General features: G+C 38.1%; 1 protein-coding gene across 2 annotated transcripts in view; it reads left to right on the forward strand.

Moving 5' to 3' along the window:
* tmtc1 (transmembrane O-mannosyltransferase targeting cadherins 1) overlaps nucleotides 1-20,054 on the forward strand; it is a 68,916-nt gene that overhangs the window by 31,870 nt on the left and 16,992 nt on the right. For both annotated transcript variants that reach the window (XR_015942372.1, XM_087247998.2), the window contains exons 5-9: nucleotides 2,672-2,753; nucleotides 4,147-4,250; nucleotides 4,778-4,856; nucleotides 4,938-5,048; nucleotides 15,554-15,675. Coding sequence is in view for 1 of the 2 variants with exons in the window: in XM_087247998.2 (XP_087104124.2) it covers nucleotides 2,672-2,753; nucleotides 4,147-4,250; nucleotides 4,778-4,856; nucleotides 4,938-5,048; nucleotides 15,554-15,675 (498 nt within the window). In the remaining variant the exon portion in view is untranslated. The remainder of the gene's footprint in view (nucleotides 1-2,671; nucleotides 2,754-4,146; nucleotides 4,251-4,777; nucleotides 4,857-4,937; nucleotides 5,049-15,553; nucleotides 15,676-20,054) is intronic.

The following is a 20,054-nucleotide window of genomic DNA, read 5'->3' on the forward strand; positions in this document are numbered from 1 at the left end:
CACACACTCACAATGTGAATTGTGCGAGTGTGTGAAGATGACTGATAGTCGTCGTAATGCCTGCAGACACGCTGTCTCTCAGTGGATGTTTGCAGGCTTTGTTATTATTAAATGCTTAACCTGACAGTTGTTTTTCTCCCGTAACCCTACCCCAGTGCAATATTCGTAAGGGAATCATCAACATACACTTAACATTAAGTAAACGCTTCCATTTCCATTAACAGGATTGCTTATTAGGAGTAGACGTGGCATACTTGTCTTAGATGCTATAATGCATATAATGCCACAGCAGATGGGGAAATCTTGTTTGTAAATATACGTGTGTGGTGATGGTGGGGGGGGGGGGTGGGTATAATTATGCACGGTGGCAGGAATATAAAATCATTTTAGGAGGCTATTTTTAAAATAAAACCGCATTTGCATTTGCTGTGATATTTACAAGGCGTTTAATGAGGGAAAAAATGTCAGGCATACCTGCGTTTCCTTTAATTGGCACTCCAATTAGCGTTTTGGTTCAGATTCATCCATTGGCTGAAATGTGAAATGTCTTGATGATGGCGTCAAAAGTGAAAGTTGATTTACTATGCGGAGAAAGGGTTTAATTTATCGATAAGTAGGACTGGGAACATCCCCATTGTTGATACTTGATGGCCTTTGTGATGTCATCAGTAAAGAAAAGTCATTTCAGAGGCAGAGAAAGGGATTTTGGTGTGTGTGTATGTGTGTATTTGCAGTTTATTATTAAATGCTTAAGCTGACACTTGTTTTGTTTCTGTTTCTCTATGCCCGTGCAGTATTTCTAAGAGTATCTGTAACAAATGCTTAACGTCAAGTAAACGCTTCCCTTTCCATTAGCATGATTTCTTATCTGCATTTCGCTATTAAGAGTAGACGAGCTGTAATTGTCTTCGACTTAGCAGCTATAATGCATTTAATTGCACAGCAGATATTAAGGTCTTATTTGTATATTTATGGTCGTGGGTCTAATTATGCGTGGTGGCAGAAATCTAGAACCGGGAGGCATTTGAAAACGAAGCAGCATTTGCATTTACTGTGATATTTCCAAGTGATTTTAATGAGGGAAAAAATGTCAGGCATGACTTCATCTTATTTAATTGGCGTGCCACTTTGCATTTTGGGTCAGATTCCTTCCTTTTTGTAACATTGCTTACTTCCCATTGGCTGAAAGTTAGTAGCTTTGATGATGTCATCAGAAAAGGAACGTCTTTTCATACCTGCACGGCAGACAATACTAAAAGCTTTCAGAATAGGCTTGATTTCAAGCACGGATGAGCAAATTTGTTCAATTAAACAGTGTTTATAGTATAATGTCTGGTTTAATCCTAAATTAAGATCATATTCTCACCACAAACGAACCGCTCCAGGGTTCGTTTGAAAGTGTACCGAGACCACCTCTTCAAGCAGGTCTCGGTACGCTTATTTGGTCCGCTTTTGGTGCGCACTCGAGTACGATAGCTGCATTCTCACCTGCCCAAACGAACCGTACCAAGAGGGGAAAACGAACTCCAGTGCGATTCAATCGAACTAAATTAGGCAGGTGTGAAAGCACCCTAAGATACAAAAAATAGGAAATGAGCCCAATTTCTTTGAACTGTTACACCCCTTAAGATGCCATCAGAGAAATTTGATACATTACAATGACTTTTTGTTTCGTCCGAATAACAAACGCTGATTAATAGATCACATAAGCACAACAAATGTGGCTTAATAAACCTTAATAGAATATTTTTTATTTTATTAAGCAATCTTTGTTTCATATAAACCTCATGCCTACTTTCTATAACTTCTCCTTTTCCTGTAACAAGCCCAAAGCAGCAGAAAATGGAAATGTCAATGAAGGGCAAGGATGGAGGCGCGAGGCTTGCAGGTTTTTTTTTTTTAACTACAGTGCTGTCTTCGAGCGCAGTAACAGATCCCTAGAGTACAATACGCTCTGAAAAGCACTGATACACACACACACACACACACACACACACACACACACACATAGTCATTAAGCTGAGCTCTTTACTGAATCAATCAGCAGAAGTGCGACGTACAGCCTGAGCTCCATTCCTCCCCCACCTCCTTCTCTCGCCTCGTCCTTTCTTTCATTCATCTCAGCCCACATTCCCAGTCACAGCTGTCATGGTGTCATGTCACGCCGTATTAAAATTCACTGTACATCCCTGCGCTCTCATAGAAGGATGATGCTGTTCCAGTTTAGAGCAGCGTTTTAAAGCACTGTGAAAGCATTTGTGTGTGTGTGTGTGTGTGTGTGTGTGTGTGTGTGTGTGTGTGTGTGTGTGTGTGTGTGTGTGTGTGTGTGTGTGTGTGTGTGTGTGTGTGTGTGTGTGTGTGTGTGTGTGTGTGTGTGAGTGAGTGAGTGTGTGTGTGTGTGTGTGTGTGTGTGTGTGTGTGTGTGTGTGTGTGTGTGTGTGTGTGTGTGTGTGTGTGTGTGTGTGTGTGTGTGTGTGTGTGTGTGTCACTTTCTTCCGCTGTTTTCTAAGACGGAGAGGTAATTAATGGAAAGCAGCAGTAAACAGATTAATAAACCCCGTAAAGTAATTCGCTGATGGTTTGATTAAGCCGCTAATGAATGAAAATGAGTTCAGCGGCTGATTGAGTTATGGAGTTGTTGTCACATCTGGTTATGTTTTTTCGTTTGCAGGCACCTGTCCCGCTCCAGGCTGAAGGAGCTCGGCAGAATTTCCTCTCCGTTCGTCAAACGTGCTTGTGTCGTCTCGTTACATGTAAGTATTGTAACACCTTTGTTCGAGCTTAATATACAGTTGAAGTCGGTATTTTTAGCCCTCCTGAATTATTAGCCCGCCTGTATATTTTTCAACACATTTCTAAACAGAACAGTGTCAAGGTCATTTCTAATAATCGATTTATTTTATCTTTGCCATCATGACAGTGGATAATATTTTACTGGATATTTTTCAACATACTATTATTCAGCTTATAATGCAGTTTAATGATTTAACTAGGTTAATTAGGCAAGTTAGTTTAATTAGCCACGTCATTGTATACAATGGTTTGTTCTGTAGGCAATCCAAAAAAATAGCTTAAGAGGGTTAATAATATTGAACTCAAAATGGTTAAAAAAATGTAAAACTGCTTTTATTCTAGTCGAAATAAAACAAATAAGACTTTCTGCAGAAAACAAAATATTATAGAAATACTGTAAAAAAATTGCTTGCTCACTACAGTTACTTTAAAGCTCAGCTGTATGCTAGAAAACTACTTAAAGCTGGCAGAATAGACTTGTTTTTAAGAACGTATAGCAAATGTGTTATATTAAACAGTGCTTTCTAAGGTTTTATGTCACTCTCCTTAATAATTTTAGCTGTTGAACTACACTGTAAACATGTCGGTTTGTTAACAGTGTATTAAAATAGAAATTATCCCTAATAAATTAAGGGGGATTGTGTTTTTATTGACACATGCTGTAGTTTGATATGATATATTGTCTGGGTTGAACATAAATTATGCTACAAAAGTTGGGTTATGAATTTACAGTACTTTTTGCAATCGTTTTCCTTACATTTTAAAATTTAAAATGTTAAAAATTAAAAAATTTACAGTTAAAAATTTACGGTAAAAAACTGGCAGCTGTGGTTGCCAGAAATTAACCGTTAAAAATACGGCAGAATGTTTTTCAGTTTACGGTCACAAAAACGGTTAAATTTACGATAAAAAACTGGCAGCTGTGGTTGCCAGAAATCTACCGTTAAAAATACAGTAGAGGTGTTTTTCAGTATATGGTGTATAGAATTTATGTGTTATAAATTTATGGAGATTTTTATTTAAATTTTTTTTATAACTTGATTTTCTTCTTTTTTTTGTTATATTTGCAGATTTTTTTTAAGGTAGATCTTATTTTTATTTTCTAATCTAGTCTAAAATGTTCATGGGAAAATAAAAAGGAAATTTTTGTGCTACAAAATCACGTTTTACAGGTTTTCATTCCACATGTGTTTCATACGTACATTTTTTTTTTTTGTTTGTTTGTATGATGAAAAGTCACTTAGTTTTCATTTAAATCATTAGCATTTCTATCACATGTGCTCAAAGCCCCACTGACTCCCTGTGCTGACTGGCTGTGAGTTTCACAAGTATATTTACTGCTCTTTTCTTCAGGTTACAGTCATCATGTCTGTCCGCTTATGGCTGATGGGTGGATCCATGCCGCTGTTCTCCGAGCAAGACAATCCTGCATCTTTCTCTCCATATCTGCTCACCAGGTCTGTCTCAATGCCATCCCTCACATATCTTCATCTTAAAAGATTTAACACACAAAAAAAGACAATGTGTTTTCATGCACTGGAGACTATAAAGGCTGCAACGGGATTCAGAATCAGCCTGCAGTCTGAAATGCACACAAAAGCAGGAAAACCTTGACATTTCCTCCCATACATGAACTACAGAGGGAGAACTGATGTTTCACTTTTACTAGTAAAGCAGTTTCATGTGTGTTACGTACTGTGCAGTAAATGCCAACGTTTATAACAAGTTTCTTCTGCAACCTTCGCTTCCTTCCCTGTGTTCGTCACATAATCAGCCAGCAATTTTGATGCAGGACATTGAGCAGAAAGATAAAGCAGTTTTGGGTCTGCTAAAACACACTGTAATAATGAAATGGCCACCCATGACTCCTGAACTAAACCTAATTGAAAATATCTGTGAAATCTTTGGTGATAGAGAAACACTCGAGTATTGTGGGAAAGCCTGAAAATTTGTATCTTTTAGTAAACATTTCTGTCTTTTTTAGGTTCCTCACATACTGCTATCTGCTCGCTTTCAACGCCTGGCTCCTGCTGGCTCCCATAATGCTTTGCTACGACTGGCAGGTAAACGACAACCACAAAAAAACCCTGCTGTCGCTTCATCTGAGTGAGCGTTTGCTTGACTGCGTGACTTCTGATCGGCAGGTGGGCAGCATTCCTTTAGTGGAGTCTCTGTGGGACGGACGCAATATTGCCTCGCTGACTTTGGCTCTTGTCATGCTGGCATTGAGCCTGAACTGTGTTACATGCCTACAGGTGAGCGATTGAACGCACACATTTCCACGTGACAAGACAACCTCTGAGAGTTCATCTCCACAGACTCGCTCTGTCGTCATTTATGAAAAACACACACGTTTCCCCAGTTTCAGGAGACATAAAAGACTCGCTCTGTCTCATGCTTTTCTGTGCTGTCGGTTTCTTCCACTCCCAGTGCAATTCTTCTCGACTCGACGCCATTGCAACCTGTGAAAAATAGCAGCAGTGGTGTAAATCAGTTCAAACAGCCACCTAAGGCAGATGTTGCGCATCGGTTACACATGAAGAGAGATGTGAGATTCTTTTATATTTAGCAGGCTGTTCAGTTTCTGCTCTGATTGGCTGTAACAGTTCTTTATATATTATTTTTAAATGGCATATGAATGGGATTTCAGAACTGTGCTCAAAGTATTGCGCACTGTTTATAAATATTTATTAGCTCGGGTTGAGTTAAATCATGTAAGTTATGCCACAGCCTTATCACCCTGCAGCCCAAGACAGGTTACTTGCTGAAGCTAAGCAGGGCTGAGCCTGGTCAGAACCTGGATGGGAGACCACATGGGGAAACTAGGTTGCTGTTGGAAGTAGTGTTAGTTAGGCCAGTAGGGGGCGCTTAATCTGCGGTCTGTGTGTGTCCTAATGCCCCAGTACAGTGATGGGGATGCTATACTGATGAGAAGTCCTGACTCTCTGTTGTTGTTAAAAATCCCATGGCACTTCTCATAAGGACTAGTGGTGTAACCTTGGTGTCCTGGCCAAATTCCCTTCATTGGCCCTTACCATCATGGCCTCCCAATCATCCCCATCCACCAAATTGGCTCTATCATTCCATCAATAGCTGGTATGTGATGAGCGCACTCGCACTGTTGTCCTGTGGCTGCCGTCGCATCATCCAAGTGGATGCTGCACACTGGTGGTGGAGAACCCCCTCATGGTTGTGAAGCGATTTGGGTGTATAGCCATACACTGAATACGCCATATAAATGCACACTACTTACTTACTTACTTAAAGGGGACATATTATGCAAAGATCACTTTTATGTTTATGTTATGTCACATTTGTGTGGCCAAAGTGTGTGAATATACTTTTTTAAATATTTTTATAATCGCACTTCATAAAAAGGGTCTGCTGAAACACGTTGATTGACATTAGTACATGTCATCAGAGAGAGAAAGCCCCGCCCATTAGTGATGATCTCACCCTCATTAGCAGAAACAGCCCTAAGTGAGAAGCAGCCATCCACCATCAGAGTTTTTACGGCACAACTGCCAAAAATAATGTCAGCGACTATGAAAATGATTAATGTGAAGTTTTACGATGCACAAATGTACACTGTAGTCTTAATAAACTGCTTTCTTCTGAGACATTTCATTTAAATATTTCAGTTTTTCACAGAAATAACTTTATCACTGCTTTGGATCTGCAACTATGCTGGCACATTTGTAGCTCGGCCCTCTTTTGAAAAGAGCACAATCTCATTTGAATTTGAAGGGGATCTATTATGCTTAAATCACTTTTACAGGGGGTTTAAATACAGTCGTGTTTCAACAGTCTGTGAATATAACCAACTTATAATGATAATGAATTGTTACTTTTGTTTTTTACAGTCACACTTCATAGAAACAGTCTGCAGAGACATTTTGATTGGCATTCTCCCGTTGTACATGTCATCAGAGAGGAAAAGCCCCGCCCATTAGTAAAGATCTCTCCCTCATTAGCATAGGACGTTAGTCATGTTTTTGAATCTGCCACTATGCTGACACACATGCACTTGTAGCTCCGCTCACTACTGAAAAGAGCACAATCTCATTTGATTTTAAAGCGACAGTCACCAAAAAGGGTCAGTTTCAAAGAGTTCATTCTATCATTCACTTTATTTTCTGCTTAGTCCCTTTTTTAATTAGGGATCGCCACAGCGGAGTGAACCGCCAACTTATTCAACATATGTTTTACACAGCGGATGTCTTTCAGGCTGCAACCCAGTACTGAGAAAGTTCCAAAGAGTTATAAAACATTATTTGTGGGGTATTTTGAGCTGAAACTTCACATATGCACTCTAGGAAAATCAGAGACTTGTTTTAGATCTTGTTAAAAGGAGCATAATAGGTCCCCTTTAAAGCAAAAGTGACCAAAATGCCACAATTTGGATCAAAGCCTAAAAGGGGCAATTTCAATACTTAAAATGATTTGTGGGAATTTTGTGCTTCACATATACACTCTAGAGACATCAGACACTTATTTTACATCTAGTAAAGAGAGACATAAAGATGATCTTTTGGCCATTTAAATAAAAATTCCCAGAATCCCGCAGTGCCTTTCAAGAAAAGTTGGCATTAACCTAACAATTTGGTAATACTCATTATAGTTTAAAAGCAATCCTCACTACTAACTAGTGGTTATTACACTCCTGTTTTTAGGATGTTTATTTGTTTTGATTGGCTAAAGACCAAAGCACTGTTGTCAAATGATATGCCTAATTAACCCAACTTGGCTAGTTAACCTAAATAACCAGTTCAATCTTTTTTAATGCTTTAAATTGCACTATAAGCTACTAGTATCATCCAAAGTAACCAGTAAAATGCTATGTGCTGTCATCATGGCAAAGACAAAAGAAACAAGTTAAAGTGGGGAAAGTAGGTATTAAAAATGCCACCATTTTTCTTAGAAAACATTTCTTAAAGGTGATGTTGACTTGAAATTTTCACCAGATGATGATAACAACCAAAGAAATCAATATATGCAAAGGAAACAAATCTAATTAGTTTAAAAATAAAGTTATGCATGGTAAAATGAAATGACACTGGTAAAAAGTATTGAACACATGAAGAAAGAGAGGTGTAGAAAGGCAGTGAATGCCCAGACAGCAGCTGAAATCACTCTGTAGTTCTTTAGCAGTCCTCTTCTCTTCCTCAGTGTAAATGAATATTAGCTCCTTCAGTCCAACATCTACATTAGCAGGGTGATGAAGATAAATCCAGGGTGGACATTTCAGCAAGACAGTGATTCAAAACGCAGCCAAGGAAACTCTCAAACACTTTCAGAGAAAGAAAATCAAGCTGTAGAATGGCCAAGCCAATCACCTGACTTGAATCCAATAAAAAATACAATATAAAGAGCAGATTTGATAGACGAGACCCACAGAACCATCAAGATTTTTACAATGTGATGAAGCCTGTGACAAACTCACTCCTGAGTAATTCATGCGACTTCATTCTCTATATGTGAGGCGTCTTTAAGCTGCCGTCACTAAAAAAGCCTTTTATATAAAGTATTAAATACATTTCAGTAGTTCAGTACTTTCTCCTTGTGTCATTCCATTGTTTTTTGTTTTGTTTTATTTTGGGTTTTTGCCAAAATCTGGATTAATTCCATGTCTACAGCTCCTTTAGAAATATGATTCCCAGAAAAAAAAAAACATGACGAGTTCAATACTTATTTTCCCTGCTGTATTAAAACTACTATATTTAAAATGTTCTCTCTGTCAAACAGCAATTGGGAAATATTTTAAAGGAATTATCATTTCTTAGAAGGGCTTATCTTTTACTCATCAACCTTTTAAAACACAGACCATGCAGGCTTTTTATTTATGACTTTACATGATCAGTTTAAACATGTGAAATCGTCTTTTTTCATCTCCATGCAGAAAGTCTTTGAAACTACAAATGCGACTGACCCTTCAGAATAAAACGTGCACTGATAGAAAATAATTGAAAAAGCATCAAGCATGCAGGGTTTAGTGAAACCTTGAGAGCTCCAGCTACAGATTAAACATTCACAAGCTGGTTTTTATAAAACTGTGAGAAAATACCATTGTGTTTTTGTTCGACCCCCAGAATGCTTTTTTTTGTTGTCTGCCGCTGTGCTGGCGATGTCTTTGAGGGATCTTTTTGAAATGTTTTCGTTTCTCCAGTTAGTAGGGGAAAAGGCAGTGCGTTTTCTTGATTCTTGATTCGACTCCACATAAAGCGAGCGGGAAAATGAAAGAGAGAGAATATTTCAGTCCCTCAACAGCAGCTCATAACTTCAGACTGAATAATTCATAGTGTGTGTCTGAGACGAGCTGATGGACCAGTGTCAGTAAACGGCCTGCTTCTTTTACTGATGGAGTCCAGGATGTCTGTGCAAATGTTTCAGACTGTAAAAAAAACATGGTTTTCTCATTCCAGCAATCTCAGATTTCAAATCCTATAAATGTTGCACAAGCGAACGGATCCTGCGGTCCAAACTTTCAACCACTGCAGACTGTGGAGTGGAGCTGATGTTGAAGATATGGGAATTAACATTTAATATAAACCTGGAAATACTGTATACGTTTTGAAATATGTTATATATACATTATAACACAAGACATGTTTGAGGTGCATTGTGAGTAATAGTAAATTAATAATAATTCAACAGATTCCCCAATGTACATTTGCTCTTAAAGGGAAAGTGTCTTCATTTACTCACCATCCAGACCTGTTTCTTTCTTCTGTAGAACACAAAAGAGGATAGTTTGAAAAAGTTGTAATCCAGAAGCAGATGACTTTCATAGTATTAGTTTTAAAGTCAATGGTTACAGTTTTCTAGCATTCTTCAAAGTATCTTCTTTTGTGTTCAACAGGTTTGGAAGCACTTGAGGATGAGTAAATAGTGAGAACGTTTTTATTTTTGGGTGAACTATCCCTTTAATTTATTCATCCTCAAAGTATATTGATGACTTTTTTCCTCTTTAGTACATTAATTTTCCTTCGATTTATCAGGGGTCGCCACCGCAGAATGAACTGCCAACTATTCCTTTATATGTTTTACTCAGCAGATGCCTTTACAGCCACAACCCAGTACACTCATACACGTTCGTACACTACGGCCAATTTATTTTACTTTATTCACCCATAGAGCATGTCTTTGGACTGTTGAGGAAACCGGAGCACCTATAGAAAACCCATGCCACTACAGGGAGAACATGCAAACTCCACATAGAAATGCCAACTTTTTCAACCTGGACTTGATGCACTTTGCACTTTGCACATGAATCATCAAATTAGAGCCCATTATATGAGTCAAAATTATCAACTTACTTTAATTCCAAAAATTATTAGAATATTAGGATCCTGCTCCATGAAGACCTTTAGTAAATCTCCTACAGTTAATATGTCAAAACTTACATTATGATTAGTAATATGCATTGCTAAGAACTTAATTTGACAACTTCAAAGGTGATTCAATTTCAATATTTAATTTTTTTCCTGACAAATATTAACATTTATTGTCAAATCCTAACAAATCATACATCAATGTAAAGTTTGTTTATTCAGCTTTAAGATTGTATATACCATCATGACTGATTCTGTGGTTCAGGATTAGTTATAGTTGAAGTCAGAATTATTAGCCCCCTTTTGATTTTCTTTTTTTTTTTTTTTTTTTTAAATATTTCCCAAATGATGTTTGAGCAAGGGCATTTTTACAGTATGTCTGATAATATTTTTTCTTCTGGAGAAAGTCTTATTTGTTTTATTTCGGCTAGAATAAAAGCAGTTTTTAATTTTTTAAACACCATTTTAAGGACAAAATTATTATCCAACTTTTTTCCGATTGTCTACATAAAATTATCATTATACAATAACTTGCCTAATTACCCTAACCTGCCTATTTAACCCAATTAAGCCTTTAAATGTCCCTTTAAGCTGTATAGAAATGTCTTAAAAAATCTAGTAAAAATTATTTACTGTCATCATGGCAAAGATAAATTAAATCAGTTAATAAAGTTGAGTTATTAGAAATATTATGATTAGAAACGTGTTTAAAAAAAATCTTCTTTCCGTTAAACAGAAATTGCTGAAAAAAATAATTCAGGGTGGCAAATAATTCTGACTTTAACTGTATATCATTTTTATGAACAATACAGCATGCATCCTCTCTCTCTGTTGCAAACAAAAAGCTTGAGTTACACAACTATATTCTTCTCACCTCAGGGAGGGAAAACTGATATGAAGGATCTGAGAAACCGCAAAATAATCCAAGGTGAGAGGAAAGAAAGGAAGTAAAGTCTGAGGGGGTGAAGGAGCATAGCTGACGGAAAGGTGTGACTCTTTAGAGGGCCACTGAATGCAGTTTTTGGCCCAGTGACATTTTGGGACGGCCCTCGGATGACCCCCGTTTGTGCTGCCATGACAACAGATGGCGACTGGCACAAAGGATAATGCCATGGCTAGCATCACTCTCATGACCCAGCTTTAGCCCTCTAATATTTCCCAGAAAAACATAAGCTTGGAGGCTCTTGTTGTCTGGTATTTGCTCCTTTCAGTCTGTGTTTGGTGCACTTTCAATTCCTGTTTGAATTGTGAAAAGGGCATATGGATTTTCGTAGTGCTGTTTATAAGTATAGCAAAGCAGGGATGTCCCGTTGGGGTGTCTGCATCTAATTCAATTTACAAAAGTGGTTTGATATATGTAGAAGGATTCTTAGATGCAAGCAAAATGTCTTCTTTATTGTTTCAATTAGAGGGCGGCAGGGTGGTTCAGTGATTAGCACTGTTGCCTCACCGCAAGAAGGTTGCTGGTTCGAGTCCAGGCTCTGCCAGGAAGCATTTCTGTGTGGAGTTTCCATGTTCTCCCTGTGTTTGCGTGGGTGCCTAGCCGAGGCTCGAACAAGCGACCTTATTGCTGTGAGGCATTTGTGCTACCCACTGCGTCACCCTTACTTAATCGACTTGTGTTGGGACAACATGCAGGAATTTTTAGCGATCACAGAGAGTAAGGACCTCAGTTTTTCAATATCTCATCCAAAAGACGTAGCTCACTGAGCAGCATAGAGTCCCCTTCACTAAACTGGAGCACTAGGAGACACACAGACCACAGGTTAAGCGCCCCCTGCTGGTCTCACTAACAACACATTCGGCAGCAACCTAGCTTCCCCATATGGTCTCCCATCCAGGTACTGACTGGGCACAGCCCTGCTTAGCTTCAGTGGGTGCCATGTGAGAGTTGCAGAGAGGTAGCTGCCTGCGGCTTCATTAATTATTGATGTATTTAATAGCATCTTAGTGATTTAACAAAAAACTAACAATGAATGACATTCTAGTCATTAATTAAGGTTAATAATATTGACCTAAAACTGTAATAAATGTATTGTTCATGTTATTAAATGCATTAATTAATATTAATGGAACCTTATTGTAAAGTCTAACCGCATAATGTAATATTATCGAAATACTATGCTCTGATGCATATTTGACTTGACTTGAATCTGCTTGAGGTCATCTGGGGTGATATAAACCTGATATCTAGTCAGTGTTTACATTTCTAAATCACAAGCACAAATAGACTTCAGAAACTCGAAGCTTCTCCTATTACTGCAATTGACACATGACCATCTTTGGCTCCACCTTCATCATTGGCTTGGCAGTCGTTGTCCAATCAGCCACGAGAGGCTCAGTGCCAGCGATTCACCCTAATGACTTTTCAATCTGTCTCCTCAGGAATGTTTACTAGGCTAATTATCTCATGCAAAAACACACAGGCAGACAGAGAGACAGTCGAGACAGCGAGAATGAATGTTATCAGCACATTTTTATTTGAGCGCTTCGTTTATTTCGCCACACACTCTTATTGCATGTCAGGATGTCGCTGATTATGAAGTTAATTAATGTTCCTCATGGACTGGAAAGCAGAAATCAATATTAAAACATTCATATCCTGTCGGTGGATGTGAGAGTGAAACTCTAGATAATGGTTCTATTGTTTATTTTGTATGAGTGTATTGGCGGCAAATGAAGTGTGATGCAGTTATGATTTCATTCCTCCTCAACCTTTCTCATTCCGGCGCAGGTTTCTCATCCAATTCATATCTGTGTATTGACCCTTCAGTCCTCCGCCGTCATATTTAATGAACTTATACGTCGATAAAAACCAAACTAACTCATATTTCAAAGGATACGCTCTCAGAGAACAGTAATAAAGACATTGGAGCTGTGTAGTGAGTCGATTTTAGAAGTGCGATTATTGCCCGGGCTGTAAATGAAGTGTCCTGAAGTCTGATTGTTGTGGAGGTTTGTGCTTGTTTCTTTTCTGTTGCTTGCTAATCAATGCTATTGCCGTTCCTCATGTTTTGGCTTATTCATCCAGATTTTTCAACTTATTTTATCTCAGATTCTTTGTGTCATCTTTTCAGAAACATGTACACATTTGAGATTTTGGTACAAACATCACCTTGGGTCCGTTCTTCGTATGCGGATTACTCAATTAGCTGGATTTGGATATTGACGATTTGACATGATCCAGGATCGTTTCTGTAACCAGGGGATGGGACACTGACAACAGAGGTGCGGATCCACTTGCAGGTTTATTAGCGAGGTCAGGCAAGCAGTGGTCAATACAGGGGCAAACAGATGAATTAGGGCAATCCAGAGTCATAGTCAAAATAAGAGGTAGATGGTCACAAGGCAGGCAGCAAACGGGATTAAAGAAATGAACAAGGTGAGGATCAAAAACACGGAAAAACGAGACAGGTTGAAGTGTCACTAAAACAGTAGACAAGACTCAACAACAGTGTGTGTTTCTGTGATGTTTATGTAGTGCAGTAATCAGTCCAGAAGGAGCATCAGCTGAGGGAGTCTAATCAGTTGAGACTTGGAGCAGGTGTGTGTGTTGCATGACTGAATATGTAGTCTATAAACGGTAGATTTGTAGTCCTTTAGTGATCTGCAGCTACTAGATCGCTGGTGATCATGATGTTCTTCAAAACTCATCTGAAAGTTGTTCTCATAGAAAGAGTTCTAGCAGCTCAAACCTGCTCGGGAGCAGGTTCATTTCATATAAACAGGATTAGATCGGCTCATTTCAAGCAAAGATAATAATAATTCATATAATATTAAATAATTAATAATATTTATGTTTATAAACAAATACGTTGAAAAATATATAAATAAAACTTATGCAATCTGCACTCCAAAATAAAAGTACAAAAACAGAGTGTTCTCTCCCCAAGGGGATCAAACAGATATTTATTAATATGGATTTTTTGATACAGATGCGTACAAACGTACTGATCCAGCTTTAGTACAATTTCTGTATGATAATCATGTTTTGACCACTAATATGGTGCTGATTTGACGCTTAGCAAAAGTTGCAGACGCCTTTACCTATATCAAAATGCTTTTTGATGCACAATTAATTTAAATTCCTCAGGCCGATTAAGAAACTAATTGAGGCCTAGGCTACCATAGTTTAGAAAATCTGCTCTAAATGTAAAGTGAAATAAATTGCTAAATCTGCTTGACACATGAAAGTGTAAAGCCTGCAGCCCACAACAAAGGTGGAAAGTTATTGCGCATCATTTTTAACAAACTGTTTACTGTGAATTTTATATAATTTTGCTCGCATGGATAATTGAATATTAATCAGATGATGTCATTACGCTGTTGTGTCGTCATCCAATCGTTGCATTGCTGATCCTGATTTCGAGGATCATTAGATCTGTCCTTTACAACACACGCAGCGATTTCAGATCAGTTCATCCAGACATTTTAATCTGATTCGCAAACTTGTTTGAAGAACCAAATTGGCCAGAGATCAGTTATCAAGATTAAAACATTCAGGATCTGCCAAATCATCTTAGATCATTTAAGCGAGTTTGAAGAACGGACCCCTTGTGTCAAGCTAAAATACATACAGCCTTCAGAAACTTTCAGTCGTTAAAAAAAAATTTTGACATATAGCTCCGACGTGCTCACAGCGACCCGAGTTCGATTCCCAGCTCAAGGTCCTTTGCCGATCCCTCCCCTCTCTCTGTTCCCAATGCTTTTCTGTCTGAAATATCATAAAAGGTGAAATATATTTTTTAAAAATTGGATCAGGTTTGATTTTTATTTACTAACATCATCGAATTTCGAGAAAAAAAAACATTTTGAGTTGTTTTAAAGGTGCAGTATGTAAGTTTGACACCCGATGGTTGAACTAGGTATTGCACTCCTGGTTTAAAACAAATCCAAGCACAGGTTGCCAGATTGATGACCGACAAGATTAAGATTTAACTACCCTTTAATGTTCTCATATTTCTGAAAAATATTTAAAGGTATAAAGCAGCTGTTTCCTTGAAAAAGACATGATAGTGTCAATAGAAAATTCTATACATTTGATTTTAATCTTTATTTTATACATGTAGCTTAATATATATTTGTATTTATTTGGTATTTTTTCATTTTAAGGGTTGGATATTTATGAGCATTGACTCTTACAGAAAATAGATTTTGATACTGTTAAACATTACATTGTGTTAACTGTTGTGTTATTTAAAATAGCTTGTCGTGAACTGAAGTGGCCCGGTCTAAGGCTTGAACCTCCAGTCCCATTGCCAAGTGCCATTACACTTCTAAAATATAACTGTGTCTGCAGGTGCTGCGTAGAAATATAGCAAACTCTGGGTTTTGTTTCAACCTTGTTTCTCTTACAGCAAACAGCCTCTGGTTTCTCTCTTCATCTGTCTCTCTTTTTTCTCTCTCTCTATCTATCTCTCCTTGTGCAGAAGATGAAAGGGAAGGAGGTGTTGGTGGGCCTGCTGTTCCTGGTCTTTCCCTTCATCCCAGCCAGTAATCTGTTCTTCCGCGTGGGATTTGTGGTGGCGGAAAGAGTTCTCTACATGCCCAGGTTTGTGTGTGTGTTAGTGTATGTATGTGTGTGTGTGCGACTGTGAAAATATATTGCGACAGCCAGAGAAAATTTTCCTTTTTCAGAGTCCTCGCTCTGCCTTATGAATTCAACCCCCATTTTTCTCACTCTTTTGCCCCGCTTCTGGAATCACAGACCACTGATAACACTGCATAATCTGCCTTGAGCCCTGCCTCCCATAATGCACCACTGATCTGTTATAAAAGTGCATGCATGTGTGTTTTGCACTCACACGATTAAGCCGAAATTTGAACAACGAGGTGAGGCGTTTAATAGAGATTGTTCAGAAATTATCTTATTAGCAGCGGGGTGTAGCAGTGACCCGACAGATGCCCCAATACACACACATGAATATGAGCACACACCGCATTACATCCCTGAGTACACTCAGTTATGAGTAATGAGCGGTTTGTGCTCGGGGAATTTAATGGGCTGTGTTTGGATCAGATGAGCACTTATCTTGGCATTTAGGTGGCTGTTCTCTGTGCATGCAGGGTAAATATTAGTAGTGCTTTCTTTGCTGAAGCCGAACAGCAGTGGTAATCAGACACGTGAGGGCGGCACTGCGGCTCGGAGGCCAAACCGTTTATACACACTTACACACTCGCACATACACAGCATCAGTGCAGAGCTATGGCAGGAATGTGAGGGACTCGCAGACTTCAGATTCACTTTATTTGTGTCTTTGGAGGAAAAACAAACTGTGTGCATCTTTGTTATTGGTTGTACACCGGTTAACCGCGTAAAAATATCCCTTTTAACACTGAAATTCGAAGAGAAGTGCATATATATAAGATTATATGAGATCTATAAACATTATTTTGTGAAGATTAAGAGCATTGTCCAGCTAATTCACATAGAAGGCTCAATATGCATCCGTTTCATCTTGAAATTCTGTTTTATGTAAGTTGTAACGTAATGTACAATCAATTTGTACATTAGCACAGTTATATTGACTTGTACTTGTGATTGTAATACAAATAATACAAGTAAAATAAGGTTTTGACTGCCAGTAGACTGATTATCTTGCCAGAAAAATAAACATGTTATGTTAGAAACTGGTCAGCATAGTGTTAAAACATGCTAGATAAATGCCAGTAAGACACAAATTCATGCTTGCAAACATTAAAACATGATAGAACCTTGCCAGTAAGATGCTAATTCATGCTAGCAAACAATAACCCTAAAAATAAAAAGCAAATTCATGCTTGCAAACATTAAAACATGCTAGAATATTGCCAGTAAGATGCAAATTCATGCTAACAAACATTAAAGCATGCTAGAACTATGCCAGTAAGATGCTAATTCATGGTAGCAAACAATAAAACATACTAGAATCTTGCAAGTAAGACGCTAATTCATGCTAGCAAACATTAACCTTAAAAGTAAAAAGCAAATTCATGCTTGCAAACATTAAAACATGCTAGAATACTGCCATTAAGATGCTAATTCATGCTTGAAAACATTAAAGCATGCTAGAATCTTGCCAGTAAGATGCAAATTCATGCTAACAAACAATAAAACATGCTAGAACCATGGTAGTGAGATGCAAACTCATGCTAGCAAACATTAAAACATGCTAGAACCATGCCAGTACGATGCAAATTCCTGCTATGAAACATGTTTAACATGCTAACAACAAGGTTGGCATAGTTAAAACATGCTGTTAAATCTAATTTTTGGTAAAGCATGTTAGCCATTTGCTAAAAACATGGTAGCAATAAGCCAAATCGTGCTAGCAATGTCATAAAAAATGGAAGAATTGTGTGAAAAAAATAGACATATTTTTTAACTTCATCCTAAGCTTAAACATACAGCAAAGCTTTCAAACATTGAGGAAAGGTTTCCGAAGCCAGCATTTAAGTTTGTCCCAACAAAGTTTACTCTTTAGATTTGAGGTGAAACATGATATTTGGCTATTATTATTAAGTATTAAAGATTGCCCTGCACCAGCTATGCAACAGATACCATCAAATCTTGTAGGGGAGCTTTGTATAATGCTGCAATGAAAAGGATGTAGTTACCTTAATTCAGTCAAAGTACAAATCATTTACAATGCAAACTGGTGAGTTTATATTCAAGGTAAAATAAGCAAAACTCTCCTGTTGACATATTTAGAAGGAGCGTCCACAACTTTGTTATGATTCCAAAATATCACCCCCCCCCAAAAAAAAAAAAAAACACTGCATATTTCAGCAACCAGACAAACAACGCCTTAGCATTGTGGATGAAGTTTTGCCTAGGCAAGCACACTCACATTCTCTTCAGTAAAACTGTAGTTGAACTGGTGTATCTTCAGGTAACATGACAAAAAATAATCATTCGAAGAGTGAATGTTCAGAAGTGTATGTGTGTGTGTGTGTGTGTGTGTGTGTGTTGACAGGGAAAGGGAGGTGTCACCTTCCAAATATTTGTTTCCTGTGAGAAAGACAGAAAGCGAAAGCAAAAAGAGAGAGACTGAAATAAGATTGAAATTGAAGCTACAAAAACACCCCAGCACTGAATAAGTAACACAATGCGTGAACCAAATATTTTCAGAGAATTTGTCATTTGATATAACTCACTCCTTCCTGAATTTTTTTATTTTATTTATTATTATTACTGGTATGCACTGTAATATTGTCTGTGTGGGAGATTGATGGTATTGTGTTTGACTTCAGCCGCTTCTGACCTTTTCCACTGTGTCTGAAGATAAACGTGGGAGATGATCCAGTCTCTTTCCTGCTGATAAACGATTGAAGGGTGTTTTGTCCTTCTCAAGACAAATATAATTCACAGATGTGGTGGAGAGCGTAGTGTTGAGCTGTTTTTTGTGTTTGTGCCTGCAGTGCAGTTTAATAATGCTGTATTTACATGGTGGATATTACGTTATTGACAAAAAATGTATTATCTTACCAAAATTTACGTTGTTGTATTATATATAATAATAGTTATTGAATTCTTACATTTTTATGCGTTCTGTAAATTTAAACTTTAGCATTATTAATTGGTCAATAATAATACGTTGTTATTATTTGAAAAAATCCAGTAAATTTAAAAAAAAGTAAAATCGCACAAAAATTTCACTTTTATTAATTGACAATTAATTAATAATTATTTAACAATTGACAAAAGTTTTGTAAAAAAAAAATTGTAAATTACATATAGAAGTATAAATTCTTATAAATAACATTTTTTTATTATTAGCTGATATAAACTCACTGGCCACTTTATTAGGTACACCTGTCCAACTGCTTGTTATGCCTTGCTGATGCCAGAGGTGAATGGCCAGACCGGTTCTGAGTTACTCAAATAACCATTTGTTACAACCAAGGTATGCAGAAGAGCATATCTGAATGCACAACATGTCCAACCCTGAGGTGGATGGGCTACAGTAGCAGAAGACCACACAGGGTGCCAGTCATGTCAGCTAAGAGAAGAAAACTAAGGCTACAATTTTCCCAGGCTCACCAAAATTGGACAGTAGAAGATTGGAAAAACGTTGCCTGGTCTGATGAGTCTCGATTTATGCTGCGACATTCGGATGGTAGGGTCGGAATCCATCCTGCTTTGTCTCCAGAGGTCAAGCTGGTGTTGGTAGTGTAATGGTGTTGGGGATATTTTCTTGGCCCACTTTGGCACCATTAGTGCCAACTGAGCATTGTGTCAACGCCACCGCCTACCTGAGTATTGCTGCAGACCATCTCCATCCCTTTATGACCACAGTGTACCCATCTTCTGATGGCTACTTCCAGCAGGATTACACGCCATGTGATAAAGCATGAATCATATCAGACTATTGTCTTGAACATCACAATGAGTTCACTGTACCCAAATGGCCTCCACAGTCACCAGAACTCAATCCAATTGAGCACCTTTGGGATGCAGTGGAACGGGAGATTTGCATCATGGATGTGCAGCCGACAAATCTGCAGCAACGACATGATGCTATCATGTCAATATGGAGCAAAATCTCAGAGGAATATTTTCAGTACCTTGTTGAATCTACGCCACGAAGGGTTAAGGCAGTTCTGCCAGGTACTAGTAAGGTCAGGCACGTGCACACATAGGGCTCAACCTGTGTAGTGCACATGCCCTTTTTAGTCTTGGATAGAAAGTGCCCTTCCAAAATGATCAAAAGTGCCCCCGGGACGCGGCACACCCTCGATCCCGCCCTTCAGTAGGCGCGCGACAACACCGCTCTTGAGTACGCGCGCGACAACACAGCTGATCAGAACGCGCGCGTCAACACCGCTCTTCAGTATGCGCACAACAACAACAACAACAACCCCCCCCCCCCCCCAATTAAATAAAAATATAAAAATATTTAAATTAAATATAAAATATTAGGTGTACCTAATAAAGTGTATATTTTTATA

The sequence above is a fragment of the Danio rerio genome, chromosome 4, assembly GCF_052040795.2.
Source record: "Danio rerio strain M-AB ecotype USA chromosome 4, GRCz13ab, whole genome shotgun sequence".
Classification (NCBI taxonomy): Eukaryota; Metazoa; Chordata; class Actinopteri; order Cypriniformes; family Danionidae; genus Danio; species Danio rerio.